Source organism: Symphalangus syndactylus, chromosome 8 (genome assembly GCF_028878055.3).
Source record: "Symphalangus syndactylus isolate Jambi chromosome 8, NHGRI_mSymSyn1-v2.1_pri, whole genome shotgun sequence".
Lineage (NCBI taxonomy): Eukaryota > Metazoa > Chordata > Mammalia > Primates > Hylobatidae > Symphalangus > Symphalangus syndactylus.
In genome coordinates this window covers 111,197,909-111,219,998 of record NC_072430.2, presented here as the reverse complement: position 1 = coordinate 111,219,998, position 22,090 = coordinate 111,197,909, and the positions used below count along the sequence as shown (strand labels likewise).

The following is a 22,090-nucleotide window of genomic DNA, read 5'->3' as shown; positions in this document are numbered from 1 at the left end:
ATGGGTAATGAGTTACGCTTTCAGACAAAGGCTAAATAACATAGGGAGTAGTTACTTACATTCGACTGGCGACAGGATTATTATCTATTTAAAGTACAAGCCATCTTGTCACTGTTACACAAATGTTTGTTGACTTCTGCCTGGCTAATTGTCAGCAAAGAGGTTCTGAGTGCCACTTTCCTGATTAGAAGAACGTTTATTCGAGTTGATGGACTCAGCAGGAGGGTCTCTGAGATTAATTCTGAGCTTGCAGGCAATGCCTGCTGACAGCCTGTGCTGTAGAAGACATCAGATGTGAAATTAGGACCCGTGACCAAATGGGAATAAATGGAGGTGACAGGTACATGTATCTGTGCATATAGATGATGTCAGAGCCGAGTCCCTGGCCACCTTGGCAGTCACAAAAGGCTCTTAGTGCCTTAATTGAACGCCTTATGGTGACTGTGGCTGAAAGTTGGAAACCACTGAGTGTGGTGGCACAGATTGAGCCATTGAAATATATGTAAGGTCGGGCTGTGACAAAGCTTCATGGAAACTCCTCAAGAAAGAGTAAGAGTCCTGGAGTGAGACCCCAATTCTGCTGCTAACTTGCCTTTTTGACCTTGAGCAAAATATCAAACCTCAATTACTCTTCACTTTATTTTTTGAAAACTATTAATTGATAATCAGAAACTGTATATATGCAAGGTGTACAACATGATGTTTTGAGATAGATATACACTGCATAATGATTACCACAATCAAATTAATTAACCCATCTGTCACCACCATCATTGCCATCTCGTGGGGATGGGGGGTTTGAGGACACTTCAAACTGGCTCTTGTGTCAATTTTCAAGTAAACAATACAGTAGTATTACTAGTAGCCATGCTGCAATTAGATCCCCAGAATTTATTCATCTTATAACTGAAAGTTTCTACCCTTTAATCAACATCTTCTCATTTATCCCTGTCCTCAGCCCCTGGCATCCACTATTCTTCTGTTTCTATGAATTCAATGTTTTTACATTCCACATGTAAGTGCAATTATGCGGTATTTGTCTTTCTGTGCCTGGCTTATTTCATTTAGCGTATTGTCCTCTAGGTTCATTCATGTTGTCGCAAATGACAGGATTCCCTCCTTTCCTAAGGCTGAGTACTATTCTGTTGTATATTACATACCACATTTTTTATTCCATTCATCTGTCAATGAACACTTAGATCGTTCCAGAAACTTGGCTAATATTATGAAGAGTGCTACAGTGAACATGAGAGTGCAGATGTCTCTTTGATAAAGTGATTTCCTGTCCTTTCATCCCTTGCTTTAAACAAGGGTAGTGATGACCATCCTACCTCAGAAAGTGGCATTTCTTAAAATGATATGATATGAAAGTGTTTGGAAAGGTTTATCTCAAAGCCACTCTAGGCTTGTCCAAAGGTAGTGAGTTATCTCAGTAGATTGTTTACAGTCAGTTACAGATTGAACTTCTTGATCTATTCTTTCCCGCTTCTCACTATTGCACTTGAATAGTCTTAAAAATATGTATATATACAATAGCAAAGACTTGGAACCAACCCAAATGCCCATCAGTGATAGACTAGATAAAGAAAATGTGGCACATATACGCCATGGAATACTATGCAGCCATAAGAAAACAATGAGTTCATGTCCTTTGCAGGGACATGAATGAAGCTGGAAACCATCATTCTCAGCAAACTAACACAGTAACAGAAACCCAAACACTGCATGCTCTCACTCATAAGTGGTAGTTGAACAATGAGAACACATGGACACAGGGAGGGGAACATCATACACTGGGGCCTGTCAGGGGGTGGGGTAAAGGGAAGGGAGAGCATTAGGACAAATACCTAATGCATGCAGGGCTTAAAACCTAGATGAGAGGTTGATAAGTGCAGCAAACCACCATGGCACATGTATATCTATGTAACAAACCTGCACGTTCTGCACATGTATCCCAGAACTTAAAGTTGAAAAAAAAGTATATATATTTTAAAACTCTAAACTTTAAGACAGTATTATTGTGGTCTTCATTTCATAGGTGAACAAAGGCAAAGAAAGGTTAAAATAATTTGGAATCACAAGAAAATAAAACAGAAGGAAGCAGTTTATCACCCCATTGGCAGACTTCCTTCCCTTCCCCTCCTCCCTCCTATCCTTCCCACTTGCTTATTCATTGTCTTAATCCAAACATTGCACAAAACCCATGCATTGCTTTGTTCTCTTGGATTGAGACAGTTCACTTGGTCTCAGATACCAAATACCTGTGACTACATGGCCGTGGGCACCAGCCCTCAGCCCTGCTGCTCCCAGAGATGACATATTTCTCCACTTTCTAACAGCTAAGATGAGGTTGTCTCTTGCAGATCCCAACTGTCGTGGGAGAGAGTCGTGCTCTGTGCCCTGTGGAAAGTGCCACCCGCAGCTGTTTCCAAGGGGTGAGTGCCTTGCAAATGTCCCTGGGGTTGGGGACAGACACGGGGTATTGGGATAGTTTGCTGACTGATTTACATTACAGACCTATTATTACTCCACACAGCATCTCAGATAACTGAATTTAGGAGGTAGTCTCACCTCCAGCTTTTCCTATGATAAACTTCTTCAGCAGAGCTGACAGAATTAGAGTCAGAAAAGAAAATGAAAATATCAAATCATGCCTAAAAACACGTCTTAGGGTGCCATTGTTTTTCAGGTGTTGAGCCCAGCAATCAAAGAAGAGAAATTCCTGTCTTGGGTCCAATCTGAGCCTCCCATCCTCCTGTGGCTCCCGACCTGCCATCGGTTATCAGCTGCTGAAAGGGTCACTCACCCTGCTCGGTGCACCATCTGCAGGACTTTCCCAATCACGGGACTCAGGTACAGTCATCAGCAGCATTTCTTGGATTATCATTCTCCACATGGTTCTACAGTTGGAGCTGCATCCCTTCAGATTCTTTTTGGGGTCCTCCTTACACACCTGAAATTCAGTTGACTTTTTTTGGCTCAATGATTTCCTGGCAAGAGGCATCCTGGTTGATAATAAGTTGTCTTTTATCTTCTGTAATGGATGAAATATTAAATTTGTCCACTGACGCATAATGTGACTAATAGACACTTTTCTTCCTCTAAGGGGAATACATTTTGTCTTTGTTTTGTTTTGTTTTGTTTTGTTTTTAGAGACAGGGTCTCTGTCACCCAGGCTGGAGTGCACTGGCACTATCATAGCTCACTGCAGCTTCAAACCCCTAAGCTCAAGTCATCCTTGCAGCTCAGCCTCCTGGGTAGCTGGGAGTACAGGCACATGCCACCATGCCCAGCTAATTTTCTATTTTTTGTAGAGATGGGATCTTATTGTGTTGCCCACACTGGTCTCCAACTCCGGATCTTAAGTGATCCTCCTGCCTCAGCCTCCCAAAGCATTGGGTTACAAATGTGAGCCACTGAACCTGGCCTGTCTTTTGTTCCAAAGAAACCTTTTAAATTTTGGAGCCATCCATCATCATCATCATCATCCTAACAACACTACTTTTAAGTGTTAGACAAATGCCAAGCTGAGCAGTTCACATGGGTCATTTCATTTAAAATGTGTTGTAAGCCTATACAAAGGGTTGTATTCTTATCCCCTATTTGCAGAGAAGTTAAATAACCTACATGATTAGCAAGCCGCAGAGGCTGGCAGCCTAAATCCAGAGTCCCTGCTTTGCAGCCATGATGCTCTGCTGCCTCCCTGTGCAGACAACTGCAAACGAGCCTCAGACTCACAGAGATCATCAGCATTCATGAGAGCAGCTCGGGCCTGACCTTCTCTCCACCTGGAGCAAAAAGCAGATTTGAGAGCTAGATTTGGAGGTGGGAGATTCAAATATTTCCATAGATTTGAGGCTAACAGTCAAAATCCCATCCTAGAGAAAGAGTGTTGTAGGTCTCCCATAAATAAAACCATAGGGAAGTAAAATTGGAGTTATCATTAAAGCTTGGGAGAAGAGAAAGAAACCACCAGGTGTAGGCCAGGCATGGAAGATGCCATTATTCACGATGAGTGAACAGGGGCTGGGGATATGGGAAGACTAAAGCTCTGGGACATCAGGTAGCTAATTACGAGGCAAAACTGAGGGTTCCCGGAAGGAGAAGGGGACAAGAGGCCTCAGGCCTCAGTTCCTGCTCACTTTGTTCCCCTTCCCTTCCCATGCTTCCTGACCTTAGCTAACCCAGAATTGAAATATGCTCCCCGTGGAGGTAAAATAGGTCTGCTTGGTACACCAAAAAACTGGAGATCCAGTTTTAATTTTGCCGAGAAAATGACTTGGGTTTGCAGAGAATTTGCAGTACACAGTGAAACTTCATTGATGAAAATTCTGCAAGGAACTGAACTTTAAACAATAAAACATATAAATGAACAGGACTGTTGGAAACCAAGCAAGCAGGGACAAGGAAATATTCATACTACAATGAAAAATAAATTACTTATATTGGACAATGGGGAAATCTGAATATGAGTTACCATGTTATGAGTACATTATAATCATTTAACCAATAAGCAAGTAGTAGTTAAGGAGTTACTGCAAGTCCTCCCCTAGGTCAAGTACAGGATTAACTTTGCAATTATATAAAACACAACTTTTACATTGAAATACTTTTTCAAAATTATTATATATAACATAAAGCAGATACTATTTCTATTCTATAGATGACAAAAATTGAGTCTCAAAGAGTTTGAGTGACTTACTTAAGTTGCCCCTAAAAATGGCAAAGGCAGAGGCCGAGAAATGCTATACTTCAAGTATCTGTTGAGAATGAGAACAAAATTTCTTTAAAATGCCTCCATGTAAATCATCTTTCCTCTTATACATCCAAGGCAATAAACAGGTGTCCTATATACAAAGAGCTAGGAGACCTGGGCAAGGTGTTTAACCTCTCTGGACCTCAGTTTGGGGTTTTTGTTTTTTGATTTGTTTTGTTTTTAGTAAAATTCAGCAGGGTAGATCAAATGATGTCTGAGACTTCTTTAGCTCTAAACTTCGGATTCTATTAAAAGTTGCCTGGATATATTATAATCCTAACTTTAAACTTGTGTTTTTGGATCTCAAAAAACTCAACCAGTAGCTCTGTTTTTTTGGGAGATGAAGAAAGCCATGTTAGAGGACATGTATTTGCAGATCTGCAGGTAGCAGCAAGAGGACAAAGATTTGGCCTTCTAAAGAAAGAGAAGGTGCAAAGACCATAGAGTGGCCTTAATCCAAGATAAAAATTCTAGAAGGACATGTCAGCATTTTTGCTGTGTGATAGCCATGGAAGGTTGAAATGAAATTGGGAGAAAACCTGGGTTCTATATTGGTAAAAACATCAACAACAGGCCAACTCATTACCCACACAATAACCATTCTCATATACCTGTAGGTAGTTTCAGAGCACAGAGGAACAAATTTAAGGATAGAGCAGCATATTATCCTAGATAAGTTAATCACGGCCATCTAGTTAATGCTCGATAAAGCAGCCAGCAGGGATGGCTCATCAAATAATCCTTATAAAAATAGTTTATTATGTTGTACACTTCATTGAAAAAGTGAATGTCTTCCCATTTATGTATGTTGAACAACTTTTAAAGTTTTCTAAAAATTTTGCAAGGCCAGGAAGATAGGGTTTACTAGCTCCATTTTTCCTTAGTTGAAGAAACTAAGTCATTTATCCAACTTCCTTCAACTAACGTTCATTGAAAAACCTACCATGTACCAGGCATTCTCCTAAACTTAGGTGAGCTTAAGTTTCCAATTCAACTATTAGTACTACTATAAGTAGTAATGGTGGTATGTTAATTCAAACTTAAGCCTCCTGCCTTGAGGAGTGGTGGTCTATTCTAGTGGTTAAAATGGCAGGCCATCAATTCAGATAGTAACCTGAGACTCAAAATCTTCTACTACTTACTAAGTAGTTGTGTAACTTTGTGCAAGTTACTTAAACTCTCTTTAATTCAGTTTCCTCATCTGCAAAATGAGGGTAGTTGTAAGAATACCCAAGAATTTCCATGGGGATTAACTGGGTCAAAATGTACACTGCCTGCACATAGAACAGGCACAAAAATGCTAGCTGCTATTATATCATCCCACACTATTTATTAACATCCTGTCATGGGAGTCAGGGTTGGAAGTACAGCAGTGGACAAGGGTAGCTGAGGGGCGATCTCAAGGTATTTACATTCTCTTGCTCTGCCTCTAAATGACTTTGATCAGACCATCAGACCTTCTGCCATCTGGTCTCAGAAGCTTTCCAAGGTTTTTTCTTGCTGTTATTCAGGGCAATTAGTAGGTCTGATAGATGTAATGTCCTCTAAACCCTTCTTACTCATCCCAATCTTTGTTACCTTATTCCTCCTCTTCTTTCTACTTGGGATTTCCTTTGCTTTAATCTCCAGCCCAGCCTTCCATGTATAGCATGAGCCTCACTTTCCAGACCACACCAGCCCATAGGGCTCTCCCTCTGCCTCCCTGCTATACCCCTCTTCTCCATGCCTTTCACTTGGCACTTAATCACACATCACCTAATTCTGGAAGTTATTACTTCAACCTTCCATGTCAAAGTTTTGCCACAAGATATGAAATTTAAGAGCACTGGAATCTTATCATATTTCTTTTTTGTAACTTTTAAGAGAGAGGTTGAAAACCCAAATGCTTAAAAGGCAAGGCAAGTGGTATACATGAAGGAAATAGGACAGGTAGGGACTATGGCTAGCTCAGAACTGTATGTCCAGTCTAAAAGGAGAAGCTGCTGCCTGGTTCTCACCAACTGTCACCATATGAGGACAGAGTTTTATACCACACACACAGCAGTTAGAGAAGAGAATTTACATATCAGGGGAAAAATGTATAGCTCCCTGTTATTTTATAGACAAACAACATGGTCCCACTCAAATATCCTTAAGAGTTACTAACTGATGATTGCTAGGTCTTACTGGCTCCCCACTAACATCACAATAGTTTCCTGAGTATTATGGGACACCCTTCCTAACCAGAGTGTCTCAAGACTCTCTTCTCTCCTTCTGACCACAAAGGGATTTAAGGCTGTCATTTCTCATAAAGAAAAAATCTCCAATGTTGATGGGTCAAGAAACTTGGGTGTGGTGAGGAATTCCCCTCCTCCACTTTATATCTTTCCTACATACAGACGTCTATAAAATGACAAGTGCTTATTTTTAAATTTGTTATCTATGGCTTAATTTTCCCCAACACCATGCAGGAATACAGGCCCAATATTATCATACCCTGCAAAAGTTTAAGACAAGCCAAAATTTGATTTTATTGAAATCTATTTTTTAAATTAGCTATTAAATTCAAAGTATTTGAGTGCGTTGTGCAGCTGCACAAAACGCGGCTGCAGATTTAAGGGTTTATCCTAAAGGTTGTAGCACACAGCACCCTGCATATAGAAGGCACTTCGTAGTTTGGGAAATAAATCAGACTTCTATACCATAGCGTATATGGCATTAATATAATGCCATTTGAAAATACTATCATATGAAGATTTATTTGAGTAAATAAATGCATTAGAGTCATTTAATAATCCCATGGTTTGGGAGAAACTTTACACCGATTTGGCAGCTCAGACATCTTCTGTATATTTTGGGTTGCTCATTCTCCACCTGGATATTCTTTTTTTTTTTTTCTCATCTACTAGTGATGTAAGCTGTGCTTCTATTTTAATTGGCAGATACCGCTGTCTGAAGTGTCTCAACTTTGACATCTGCCAGATGTGTTTCTTATCTGGTCTTCACAGCAAGTCCCATCAGAAGTCTCATCCTGTCATTGAGCACTGCGTTCAGGTAACATTTAATGTCACATACCAAACTATGCATTGATCAATTCAGTATAAGCTATAGCCATGAAAAAAACTTTCCCTCCAGTGAAACCACAGATTCTGCTCCTGTCATACATTACAATATTTAAGACTAAGCAAGTAGCAAACTCCACCTTGAATATCTCTCAATATAAGTATGCTTTCTTCACATTATGTGTCTCAGTGAAAGTTTTCAGGCAGAAGAAAAGGCCAGAGTTCAGTCTGAAGTAATTGATCAGATACTCTGGAATAGAAAATGTCAGTGAAGAGTTACAGGGAGCAGCACTGGAAATGGGTACAGACGGAAAAGAGAAGGGCTCTGATACGGCAAAAATGATGCAGCAAGACTTCTAGTTACTAATATATTTTTGGAGAATTTTTCTTTTTTAACATGTCTTTTCCTGAACCATACATTTCAAATATTTCTTCTTTAGGAAAGAAGAAAGATTATTATCTCAATGTTGACTGAAAAAGTATACAACTAAAACTTCACAGCTGCCTTTCAAATTTTTTAAAATTATAAATACCTAGCAAGTGAATTCAGTTCTTTGTAAGAAGAGAAATAGCATAATACATTTTAGCAAAAAGCATTCTATTTTTTCCCAGAAAGAACATTTTCTTTTCATTACTAAATTCCAGTGAGTAAGTTTCTTCACACAGATGGCAACCTCCTCAAATACCACAATAGCGAAGGATGTTGATTAATTAACTTTGCCAAGGATAGTTTTCCCTCCTTCTCTCCTTTACATGAATGGCCCGCAAAGGTCAAGTGTCTGAATCTTGCCAAATAATTTCCAGTGGGCATTGCCTCACCCAGGTCCTCAGGTTCACAGGCCTAGGATCCATCTTCCTAGTTCTAAAAGTCTTGGATTTGTTGATGTTAGAGTGACACCATGTGGCCACTTTGTTATTACGCTTTAAATTTCAAGTGCTGAAACCCTTGAAATGAGACATCTCATTCCTTCTTTGCTTCCTTTTGGTAGAGGTTCTTAACTTGGGGTGAATAAATGGATTTCAGGTGGCCTGTGAGTCCACTGAAATTGTATACAGAATGGAATGTGTGAGTATTTCGCTGGAAATAAATCCATGAGTTATCCAGTTCTCAAAGGCATCCACAACCCTAACTGTGAGCAACCACAGGCTTCGTCCCCTTTGACACCCTCCTCTAGGTGTAGAATGCCAAATGACAGGGTTACTCTAAGGAAGAGGACTTATTGAGGGGGTTTGGGGTGTTTAATTTGGAGACTTATGCTATTTCTATGAGAATGTGAAGAAATTCAGGGACAAGAAGGAGGTAAGATTATTTTTCTGAGGACTTAAGAGAAATAATTCCAAAAACTTTCATGGTGGCCAGTCCATCCAAGTAAGGAAAGAAGACCACATGTAGACTGATCTGACGCTTTTTAAAAATGTTGGCCCTTTCAGCAGACGTCAGCAATGCAGAATACAAAACTTCTCTTCAGGACCCTCAGAAACAACCTTCTTCAGGGGTGCTGTAGGAAGAAAGAAGCAGCGAGAAGGCAGCAGCTGCTGGACCAGGTGAATCCAAAGGGTGTGCCTCACCACGCGCAGGCCAGGTGAGTGGCTGCGAGGATAGGCTGATCCCGCAGAGCAGCCGCCAAGGGCCCTGGGTGTTAATGGTAACCAGCCAGCAATCTTTCTAATGCTGAAGATCCTAGACAAGGCAGGAGGAGGGGTGAAGGATGGACTTCAGATTTCTTTTTCCTCTAAAAAGGGCCTTTAATTTCGAAGTAGAACTAAAAGGCCACAACACCTTTTGGTGACCCATCCAGTTGTTTAGAGTTATTTCTACAACTGAAACCATCAGAAAGACAAAGAAGATTTTTAATATTAGAATATTTGAATAACTTTGTTATATTCCTAGTTTCTGCTGGTTTGCTTTTGGAAGCCTAATTCAGAATTAGTACTTTATTTAAAAAAAAAAAAAAAAAGGAAAAGAAAGACACTCAGCATACCACCACTCACAGATGAGTGCTATTCACATTTTAGCGTGAAACAGAGATTAACCAAAACAGGGATTATGCTATAGATACAATTTTTCATTCTTAGTTCCCAAAACATCGTTTTTAATGGCCTTACTCTCTTCCTTATAAGAAACTGCCACAATTCACAAGCAATACATTATTGAACATTTGGCTATTTCCAAATGGTGCCCCCCAAAATTCTAGAGTCAACATCTCTATGCATGTATTTATCTAAATATTTTTATATTTTTATTAAGGGAAAACTCATTCAATGAAAATCATTGAATAAAAAATTGCGAACTTGGTTAATCCTCAAAATTCAGAATGCCAAATTGTGCTCCAGAGGGGCACAGCCTGCCACTTCCAGTATATGCATCACATACCTGATCATCAACGTAAAGATGACCTCTAAAAGGTTTTTGTGACCTTCATTTTTGAAGTAGCCACTTCTTTGTAATTTAAAATAGCAGAAGATAAAGGAGAGAAACACTTTTTTTTTTTTTAGAGACAAGATCTCACTCTGTCGCCCAGGCTGCAGTGCAGTGGCACGATCATAGCTGACTGCAACCTGGGATTTGGGGGCTTAAGCGACTCTCCCACCTCAGCCTCCCAGGCACACGCCACCATGCTCTCTGAATTTTTATACTTGTGTTTTATAGACGTGGGGTCTCACTGTGTTTCTCACGGGGGTTCTTAAACTCCTGGCCTCAAGTGACTTTCCCACCTCGGCCTCCCAAAGTGTTGAGATTACAGGCACGAGCCACAATGTCCAGCCTCATCACTTTTGAGAAAAAGAAATATTTGTTCACTTCTATTTTGCCTACTGGGAGTATAAGAATAGATTAGTTTAAATGAAATTGGTATTCACTTGTTAATTTCTTTTATAATTCTCTGATCTTTTCTCAGACATCCAGCAGCAAATCTCCATCTCAATCCCAGACCCCTATTTCTGTGGTCATTTTGTTGCTTTAAAGTTTGCTGTATTTTAAAATATGTTTTTATGGCTCTTTAAAGGATAAAGTACACAATGACCTCACAATTAGATGCTATCTATTATTCCTATATCACATTTACCTATCAGGTTGTTAATCAATATATGATTAAAGTTAGAGAATTTGGATATCATCTTGATGTATATCTTTAATATTGCACATAGAATTTAAATTAAACAATAAAAACAAAGATATCAGTTTCTAGTTTATTCTTAAAGCCAGCTATTTTCACCTTTCACTAGGAAAGTAATGATAAAATGTTAATCACCTAGATATATTGGATACTTGAGATCTTGCCTAAATTTCTATATTCCCATAGTCACATCACAAAGATCCATACTTTTTTTTTGAGATGGAGTCTTGCTGAGATACTCAGGCTGGAGTGCAGTGGCACCATCTTGGCTCACTGCAACCTCTGCCTTCCGGGTTCAAGCAATTCTCCTGCCTCAGCCTCCTGAGCAGCTGGGATTATAGGCACCTGTCACCACACCTGACTAATTTTTGTGTTTTTAGTAGAGACGGAGTTTCACCATATTGGCCAGGCTGATCTTGATCTCCTGACCTCAAGTGATCCGCCCGTCGCAGCCTCCCAAAGTGCTGGGATTACAGGCGTGAGCCACTGTGCCCAGCCTCCATACTCTTATTTGCATTTCTTTTGGCTACTGAAGCCAGACCGATCTTTTACACATTTTTGACACAAACATGACAGCACTTCCCACCCACTCATCCCTTCCAAACCCTCATGCCTTCCTTAAATCAAATTCCTCCATCGTTTTCCCATCGTTTTTAGGCTAAAAATGAAAAGTTGTAACATGACTTAGTCTTGGTCCTTTTGGTCCACCATCTTAATCTCTCCAGCTTCATTCCTGTGTTCCAGCCCTGATTCTGCCTCACATATGGCTAAGCCAGATCTATCCCACCCTTAAGACTTTATTTTAAAGGATTTGTCATAGTTTGTAACTACACATTTATTTATCTAACTATCTGATTAATGTCTGCCTTCTCATTTGGCTAAAATCTCCATCAAGGAATCTGATTTCACTCCCTCTTGCAATTCCAATACCTGGCTCATAAAGTCATACAAACAATTCAATCCATCAGCAAATCTTGTTGGTTGTACCTTCAAAATGGATTTGAACTCCGAGTGAGTCTCGTTATTTCTACTGCCACCACCTCAGTGGTCCCTTTCTCCCACATTGTCACATGACCTCCTAACTGGTTCCCCTGCTTGCTCCTCGGTCTCCCCATGGTCTACTCCTGGTGCCACAGGCCCTTTTCAAATTTTGACCGGGTCATGTCACTCCTCTGCACAAACATTTTTGTGGCCTTCCCTCTTCCAAGAAAGTCACAGTCCTTCCAGTGGCCTTTAGCCTGGCCCTATAAACCCTGTTCCCCACCAGCTCTTGGTCCTCTTCTGCACCTCTCCCTGACTTGTTCTGCTTCAGCCTCACAGCTGTCCTTGCTGCTCCGTGAATACACCAGGCATGCTGCCACCTCGGGGGATGGGCAATCCTAGATCACCTCCCTGCATGGCTTGACTGCTCACCTCCCAAAGACCTGCTGAGGTTTTTGCTCAAATGTAGGCTCATCCTGAAGGCCTTTCCTGACAACCATTTACCATTCAACCACTGTCCTCACTCTGGCACTCCCAGTTATTCTTGCTGGCTCCATTTTACTTCAAAGCACTTAATCACCCTCTGACATCCTATATCTTACTTATTCATTATTTATTGCTGTGCCCCTCTCTATAATGTAAGATCTATGAGGGGAAGAATGTCCATTGTTTCCAGTTGTATTGCCAGAATCTATAATAATGTCTGAATATGATAAATCCTCAATAAATATTTGTTGAATGACAGACTGACAGACTGACTGACTGAATGAATAATAAAATGTATAGCGCATGATGGAGGGATTGATGGATAGATAGATAGGGTGAACCATGAGCTCTTTTAGAATGTGGCTGGAAAGAATCAAGGAGCGTTGGAACAAGGTAATGAAATTTGACTGAATCTGGAACAGAGACAGAAGCCTTGCCCTCAACTAACCACATGTGTGGCGATGAGGAAGTCACTTCACTTTTCTATGACTCAGTTTCTTTACCTGTTAACTGGGATAACCTCTCCTCTCTACTCCCAGAGTAGTATTTCTGGAGGTGAGATGAGGAAAGGGAATTGCAAGGGCTGTACAAAGCCAGGGTTCTCTAAATGTCAATGTGTTGTACTCTGTCCACCCCAAGTACAGTAGAGTTTTTCCCCAAAATAACGTTCTAATGTAATAATTTTCAGTGTACCCTAGACTTTGATGAGTTCAGAAATTCTGATTTGTGGCTCATCTAGGAGAAAAGAATGTGGAATATTACTAAATCACAATGTAATAATAGTAAAAAACACATCTTTGGTACCTATTATATTGGCACACTAGCACTGACCATCTTCTAAGAGATTAATGGTTATTGCCAAGTGATAATATTGAATTCGTTCAATGATTCAGCAAACTATCTGCATGGTAATAAGCCTTCTCCCTTTTGATGTGGTTTTATTTCCTTTACATATGATAGTTTGCACTGAGAATACTTTCATTTACAAAACCAGAATTGAAAGTTAGGTGCCAAATATCATCACTCTTATTAAATATTTCAGGAAGTTCTTGAAAACGTAGTTAAAAAGAAAATTAAACTGCGGAAAAATAACAGACAGAATTACTTCTCCTTGTAGCTAATTTAATTGTGAATTACTAAGAAACCCCAATTAACTAGCAAAAATTACTAGAATTAATAGGCTTCAAATGATGGTTGAAAAATAAAATAAACATACAAAATTCTTCACTCTACTAGCAATAACTGGCTAGAAATTTTATAAAAATCTCATTCAAAATACATGTAAAAATTATTTTTAAAAGAAACTACAAAAAAGTTTAACAAAAAAGATACAAGACCCAAATAAAATTATAATATTTTATTGAGTACAGAAAACAAGTCCTGAACAAAAGGAAAAAATGCCAAATTTCTAAATGAGAAGACTAGCATAAGAATGTACCTGCTCCAAAAATTAATAGTTGATTTTTATTATTCGCAGATTCAATACTTACAAATTTGCCTATTTGCAAAAATTTATTTGTACCCCTAAAATTAACACTCCTGGTGCTTTGTCAGTATTTGCAGAAATGAGCAGAGTGGCAAAAAAAATTTGAGTTGCCTAATGCACGTTTTCCCAGCTGAGGTCAAACCAGATAGTGCTCTGTGTTACTGTTTCAGCCCTCATTCTATAAGCAAGTGTCCTTTTCGTGTCTATTTTGTGTCACTTTTTTTTATATTTGTGCTTTTTTTTGGTGATTTTACTTTGGCAAATGGCCCCAAAGCACGGTACTGAATTGCTGTCTAGTGTTCCCAAGCACAGCAAGGCTACGATGTGCCTCGATGAAAAAATACACGTGTTAAATAAGCTTCATTCAGGTATGATTTATATTGCTGTTGACCATGAGTTTAATGCTAATGAATCAACAATATATATTTAAAAAGCATCTTTATACAGAAACACATAAAACAAAGTTGTGCATTGATTAGATGACAAAAATATTGTGGCCAGAGGCTTGCAGGAACCTAACCCTGTATTTTCTCTAGGAACAATGGGTTCAGTATTTCCTAATTCACTGTTCAAGGTAGCCTTATAGAGCATCATCTACTGTATTTAGATTTAATGCATTTCCAGATAGAATCATAAGGTTTTCTAAATAGGATAAAATAATTTTGAAGGTATGTTGGAAGAATAGTTGTACAAGAATAGTAAAATTATGAGACTGAAGAATAGTGAGAAGGGACATTAATATCTCAAGAACAGATGTTAATACAACAGATATTAACACTTACTGTAAAACTACTATGACCAAATAATATAGTATAAAATGGGAATGAACATGTAGATCTAAGGATGAGAATATAAAATATAATAATTGATCTAAGCATATATGGGAACCTAATATGTGATAAAGATGATATTTCAATTCATGGAAAAATAATGCATAATTGGCTATCCATCTGAAAGGAAAATTGGCCCTTATTTTGCCCCATATACTAAAATAAATTCCAAATTGATTGAAATTTAAATGTAAAAAGAACTTAAAATAAATATTAGAAAAAAGCAGAAAATCTCCTAACGAGAGAGAAAAACAAAAAATCATGAAGGAATAGACAGATATATATGATAGCATGAAATTTTAAACATTTTGTTATGGTAAATGATACTATAAACAAAATTAAAAATAAGCCCTAGACTTAGAAAAATATTTTCGGTAATAAGATAAATGATGTTATAAAAAGGGTCCCTGAAAAATTGATAAGAAAAACTTGATGTGAGGTCAGAAGTGTTGACTGCTGTGGAGAATTCAAAACAGGGACCTCCCTGGACATCAAGATGGAAGAGCAAATAGTTTCTCATGCTGGAGAAATGCTCTCCAGTGTGGTGGTCACGTCTTGTAAGGATTCAGTCCCACGTCGAGTAGTGTTTTTGACAATGGAAGGGATTGCAATCCTCCAACTCAGTGCCAAAAGTGTGGACGGGTTTGAAGCTTTTTATGATTCCATTAAACCTATCCAGATTATCAACAGTGCCATAGAAAGGATGAAGCCAAGGAAATTTCCCCATGGCAAAACAAATTTATTTCACATTTCTTCTGTATCTGAGGGGTAGCAAAGTTCTGTGTGAGACTTATTATCAGACATTCAGTATACACTATGCTGTGACACGAGGCAGTCTCTGTTGACCAAGGACTTGACAAAGGCCGGTGAATTTACCATCCACTCTGCTCCTCAGGAGGGGAAGTTGATTCCAAGTCCTGTGGACTTCACAGATTACACCTGCAACCTTACAGAATATCAGAATATCAAAGAGAGAGCCTTGCTCCCCAGATTTCTCATTCAAGAACACCCCAACTCAATGAACTGTGTCATCGTGCAGCTGCTTACAGGAGAGCTGGTGGTGAAAAGGCATGGGGCTGCAGCTGGTGCACATGGAGACCTGTGGGTGTGCAAAAAGCTATGCCCATGATTCTACAGAGATTCCTTATATTCAGATGCCCATGGGGACATTTGTAGGGGCCTCTCTGTCCCTATATACATGGTCTTCTCCAGGCTGTTTACCTGCCCTATGCTGAAGACCAACTTCAGAGTGGAATTCGAGGCCACCATCGACATGCGTCTTCATGCTAACCACCTGGTCACAGAGAACTTCCCATTGCAACTCTGCAGGACTCAGCCCAGGAGGAGGGAAGCACAGAAAACAGGGGTGGCCTTGTGGATATCCTGCTGGATATCTTTCATGGGGAACTAAAGCCAGCAGTATATACTTGTTTTTGTGATTATTCTGTATCAGAAATGAAATGGACTCCTTAAATTACAATTATTTTTCCTCTTCATTTCCTCGAGGCTTCTACTTCCAACAGGCACCTTTAATCATATCTTTTCTTTGAAATTCAACAGAATTTCTTCATGCTATTTGCAAGATCATTTCACAGAAAACGTTTCCTATGACCTACCTGTTCTTGTACCAAAAAAGGCACAGAAAACCTGTTGTGACAGCCCTTGGAGCTGTGCTGGAAAGTAAGATCATGGGGGCAAAAGGAAACTTCTCTCTGACTCGCTAATAATGAAAGTAGCTGAGCACTCCCCACAGCAAAGGGTCTGTGGCCAGGTGGCATTGCTTATGAAGTTTGTAGATACCCTCCAAGGAAGAATGCGAAGTGGCATCCACTGGAAATGTGTAGCTTTTTTTTTTTCCTGCACGCTATTTCTGTAGTTCTTTTTATAACGTTTTTCAGTATAACTTCAAAATTTTTAGGGAACTGAGAAAAAAGCGTCCCTTGCTCTTATAGGAGTAAGGGGATTTGGCTGGTGCTGGAGTGTTTCTGAACTCTCAAGAACTGTCATAAGAACTCATGCTGCCATATTCCGGGAATATATTTAAATGCAAAGTTATGTAAGGGGAAAAAAATGAATGCTTGCTCCTTTTGTTGTTGGGAGGGTTCTGAATGGCAGGAGCCCCGTGCCCAGGGTGGGTTGGTGAAGGCTCCTCTCCCCAGGGTGGTGCCAGGAAAATGTCCTTGACTTGATGAACTTGGCCTGCCCCTCACCCACCTGAGGGACCTGTTTTATCCAGGGTTTTTTGACCTGAAGCCAATGTTTCCTCAGTCTCCCTTTGTGGTTCAAAGTCAATGGTGAGTCTGTTGCAAAACATTTCTTCCTTCAAACTCTATCATTGTTTTCTTGGTCCACAATTAACAGGTTCTCAAAAATAAGCTATGTGACCAGGTGAAGTGGCTCATGCCCATAATCCCAGCACTTTGGGAGGCAGAAATGGGAGGATTGCTTGACCCCCGGAGTTTGAGACCAGCCTGGGCAACATAGAGAGATCCCGTGTCTACAGAAAAAATTAAAAATTATCTGGGCATGGTGGTGCATGCCTGTGGTTCCCGCTATTCTGGTGGCTGAGATGGGAGGATTGCTTGAGCCCAGTAGGTCGAGGCTACAGTGAGCCGTGATTGCACTGCTGCACTCACTCCAGCCTAGGTGAAAACGTTTCAAAATAATAAATAAATAAATAAATAAGCCATGCTACTTTGCACACTAATTGCCCTTCTTTCATAGTTGCCCTTCTGTGCAGGCCTGGGCAAGGCAGGCTCAGGCTAAAGGCCTCCCAGGCTGTACTTCTATTGTCCTGTAACAGTGTTTGGTGATCTGTAATGCTCCCTACATTACATGCCTTCAATGCGGAGGGTAAACAAACCTGATTTAGGCACTGCTTTATCTTAGGACTTCACCAATTAAACTGATAAAACTTATTATCTGAGTCATTTGCAAGTTGCTTCTCAGAAAATACATTTCTGGTTTATAAATCTTTTATGCTCATATGACATTAATAACTATCTGTATTTGATGATGTGTTCAAACTGAGTGGCAGAAAATAAAGAGGCCATACTTTCTAAGAAAAAAAAAAAAAACTCAAGAAGAAAAAGAAAATGGGGAAGAAGAGGTGGGTGAAGAGGAAAATACACAAAATATAAAGGCAATCACAGAAGAAGAGTTCCAAATGGCCCTTAGACACCCAAAAAGATGCTCAGCCTCTCTATTGGTTAGAAAAAATGCAAATAGGCCAGGCTTATGCCTGTGACCTCAGAACTTTGGGAGGCTGAAGGTTCTGCCTCCCAAAGTTAAGGAGGATTACTTGAGGCCAGGAATTTGATACCAGCATGGGCAACATAGGGAGACCCCATCTCTACAGATAATTTTAAAATTAGCTGGGTGTGGTGGTGTGCACCTGCAGCCTCAGCTACTTGGGGGGCTGAGGTAGGAGGATCGCTGGAGTCCAGGGGGTCAATGCTGCAGTGAGCCATGATAGTGCCACTGCATGCCAGCCTGGGTGACAGAGCAACACCCTGTCTCAAAGAGAAAAATGAAAAAAGAAAAATGCAACAATGACATATCATCATTTTACTTATTGAAAAGATGAAGATTAAAATAAATGGCAACATCCTTTGCTGGTGAGGAGGGAAGAACATAGATGCTCTTGAAATCTGGTAGAAGTACAAATGGCTACAGAATTTTCAGAAAATACACTGAGAAATATTTATTCAATAAGTTTATTGAACGTTGTTCTAGGCACTTGGGCTACATCAATGAAGAAAAACAGACAAGGATTTCTGCTTTCTTGGAGCTTGCATCCTAGCGAGGACCAGACAAATGAAAATGGTATATAAAGGAATTATATCATACAATAAAATATTTAAGTATTAAAGTTTAAAAAAAGGAGAGGCAGATAAGAAAGATAAGGACTTGGAGAGTTGGCAGCAAATTTAAATATGGTAGTTATAGTGGGCCTCAGTGAGAGGTGACATTTGATCAAAGTTTTGAAGGAAGTGAGGGAGTAAGTCATGCAGACATCTGAGAAAAGGACACTGCAAACTGAGGAGACAGCCAGCACCAAGTGGGAGCACGCTTGGTATCAGGTTGGTGCAAAAGTAATTGCGGGTTTTCCCATTAATTTTAATGGATTCAAAGAACAGCAAGGGGGCTAGCACGATTGAGTGGGATGAGGAAGGAGAGTAATAAGAGAAGAAATAAGGTGGGGCGCGGTGGCTCACGCCTGTAATCCCAGCACTTCAGGAGGCCAAGGTGGGCAAATCACATGGGGCCAGGAGTTGGATACCAGCATGGCCAACATGGTAAAACCCTGTCTCTACTAAAAATACAAAAATTAGCCAGGCATGGTGGCATGTACCAGTAATCCCAGCTACTTGGTAGGCTGAGGCAGGAGAATCACTTGAACCCGGGAGGCAGAGATTGCAGTGAACCAAGATAGAGCCACTGCACTCCAACCTGGATGACGGAGCGAGACTCCATCTCAAAAAAAAAAAAAGAAAAAGAAAAAAGAAAAAAGAAGAGGTGAGGAAGTGGGGGCAGATGGAAGGCCAATGTAAGGACCTGGGCTTTTACTCTGGGGAAACATTGGAGGATTGTTAGTAGAGAATCTGAGGTTTCAAAACTCTCAGTCTGGTTGCTATGTAAAGAGAGCCAAGAGTTAGAAGCAAGGTTATATAAACATTTTCCTAAATTTTTTCCAATATTTCTATTACAAATTTTAACTTAAAATTTCAATCTGTTTGGAATTTATTTTAGCAAGGGTCTAGCTTTACTTTTTTTCCTGGTATAGGGGATTATGTGATCTTTTAGCCAATTATGTGATCTTTTTCCCACTTAATTAAAATGCCATCTTTCTCACATATTAGCTTTCCTTGTATACTTGGGTTAATAGAACTTATATTCTCATCCTTAGATCTATGTGTTTATTCTTGCATTTGCACTAAATTATATTGTCATGGTGGTTCTATAGTAAGTAGAAGAATAAGATTGCCATCAACCAAGATAGGGAGGCTACAGGTAGAGAAGGTTTGTGGGGGAAATCAGGAGTCTAGTTTGGGACACATTAAGAGTGAGAAGTCTCTGAGATGTCCACAGGGAGATATTGACCAAGCAGTTGACTATTCATAGCTGGAACTTGGAAAAAAGGGTCTGTACTGGAGATACAAATTTGGGGGTTGTCGGCATGTTAATGGTTTTTAAAGCCATGAGGTTATATGAGATCACCAAAGAGAGAGTGTAGAAGAGGATCAAGGACTGAGCCCTGTGACACTCCATTTACAAAGCTGCAGAGAAGAAGAAAAACCAGCAAGGGAGACTGAGAAAGAGGAAAGAATGGAGAGGGAAGAAAACCAAGAAAGTGAGGAATCCTGGAATACAGGTGAAGAAAGTGTTCAAGGACGAGGGCATGGTGTTCTACTGTCAAATGCTGCTGCTAGGTAAAATAACAATTTGACCTTTTACCCTTGAAAGGTCAATGAATCCAGGAGCTGGATTAATTTGAAAAAAATTAACAAAATAGATAGACCACTGGCTAGACTAATGAGGAAAAGAAAGAAGAATCAAAAGACACAATAAAAGATGAGAAAGGGAATACACTACCGACCCTAGAGAAATACAATCTACCATCAGAGAATACTATAAACACCTCTAGGCAAATAAACTAGAAAATCTAGAAAAAAATGGAAAAATTCCTAGACACATATACCCTTCCCAAGACTAAACCAGGAAGAAGTTGAAACCCTAAATAGACCAATAACAAGTTCTGAAATTGAGGCAGTAAGTAATAGCCTACCAACCAAAAAATGTCCAGGACCAGACAGATTCACAGCCGAATTCTACCAGAGGTACAAAGGGGAGCTGGTACCATTCCTTCTGAAACTATTCCAAACTATTGAAAAGCAGGGACTCCTCCTTAACTTATTTTATGAGGCCAGCATCATCCTGATGCCAAAACCTGGCAGAGACATAACAAAAAAAGAAAACTTCAGGCCAATATCCCTGATGAACATCGATGCAAAAATCCTCAATAAAATACTGGCAAACTGAATCCAGCAGCACATCGAAAAGCTTATCCACCACAATCAAGTTGGCTTCATCCCTGGGTTGCAAGGCTGGTTCAACATACACAAAGCAATAAACAATCCATCACATAAACAGAACCACTGACAAAAACCACATGATCCTCTCAACAGATGCAGAAAAGGCCTTCAATAAAATTCAACATCCCTTCATGTTAAAAAACTCTCAATAAACTAGGTATTGATGGAACGTATCTCAAAATAATAAGAGCTATTTATGACAAACCCACAGACAATATCATACTGAATGGGCAAAAGCTGGAAGCATTCCCTTTGAAAATTGGCACAAGACAAGGATGCCCTCTCTTACCACTCCTATTCAACATAGTATTAGAAGTTCTGGCCAGCTCAATCAGGCAAGAGAAAGAAATAAAGGATATTCAAATAGGAAGACAGGAAGTCAAATTGTCTCTGTCTGCAGACAACATGATTCTTTATTTAGAAAGCCCCATTGTCTCAGCCCAAAAACTCCTTAAGCTGTTAATCAACCTCAGCAAAGTCTCATGATGCAAAATCAATGTGCAAAAATCACAAGTATTCCTATACAACAACAACAGATAAGCAGAGAGCCAAATCATGAATGAACTTCCATTCACAATTACTACAAAGAAAATAAAATACCTAGGAATATAGCTAACAAGGGATGTGAAGGACCTCTTCAAGGAGAACTACAAACCACTGCTCAAGGAAGTAAGAGAGGACACAAATGGTAAAATATTCCATCCTCATGAATAGAAGAACCAATATCGTAAAAATAGCCATACTGCCCAAAGTAATTTATAGATTCAAAGCTATTTCCATCAAACTACCATTGACATTCTTCACATAATTAGAAAAAACTACTTTAAATTTCATATGGAACCAAAAAAGAGCCTGTATACCCATTTGTTTGAGGGAATGAATTCATAGGGAGAAAAACTAATGAACTGGTACAACAGGGGAGAATTATTGGAGCAATGTCATTCAGCAAAGAGGGGGTGGGATACACATGTAGAAGGATTCACTTTAGAAGAGTGTATTTATTAGACATTAAAATATACACAAGATTTGGCCCTTGGAGTACAGGACAATAGGCCAGAAACAACCTAAGTGTCCCTTCGTAGAAAAGTGGTGGAATATGTATGATTACGAACATTCTGCAGAACATAATGAATCCACTTAAAAGAACAAGTTTTAGCTGCTATCTACTATACTGGAAGGAATTCACCATCATGCATCAGAGAAAAAAGCAAGTAGCAGAATAACGTGTCTGGAATGATTTCCTTGTTTTTTAAAAAAACAGATTTAAAATACATATTGATATTTGTAAATATCTGAGTA

General features: G+C 39.6%; 1 protein-coding gene across 1 annotated transcript in view; it reads left to right on the top strand.

Annotated features, from left to right (window-relative positions):
• Positions 1–22,090, top strand: part of DYTN (dystrotelin) — a 66,960-nt gene that overhangs the window by 16,142 nt on the left and 28,728 nt on the right. The window contains exons 6-9 of the mRNA XM_055287845.1: positions 2,364–2,435; positions 2,690–2,853; positions 7,678–7,789; positions 9,232–9,380. Of these exons, the coding sequence (XP_055143820.1) occupies positions 2,364–2,435; positions 2,690–2,853; positions 7,678–7,789; positions 9,232–9,380 (497 nt within the window). The remainder of the gene's footprint in view (positions 1–2,363; positions 2,436–2,689; positions 2,854–7,677; positions 7,790–9,231; positions 9,381–22,090) is intronic.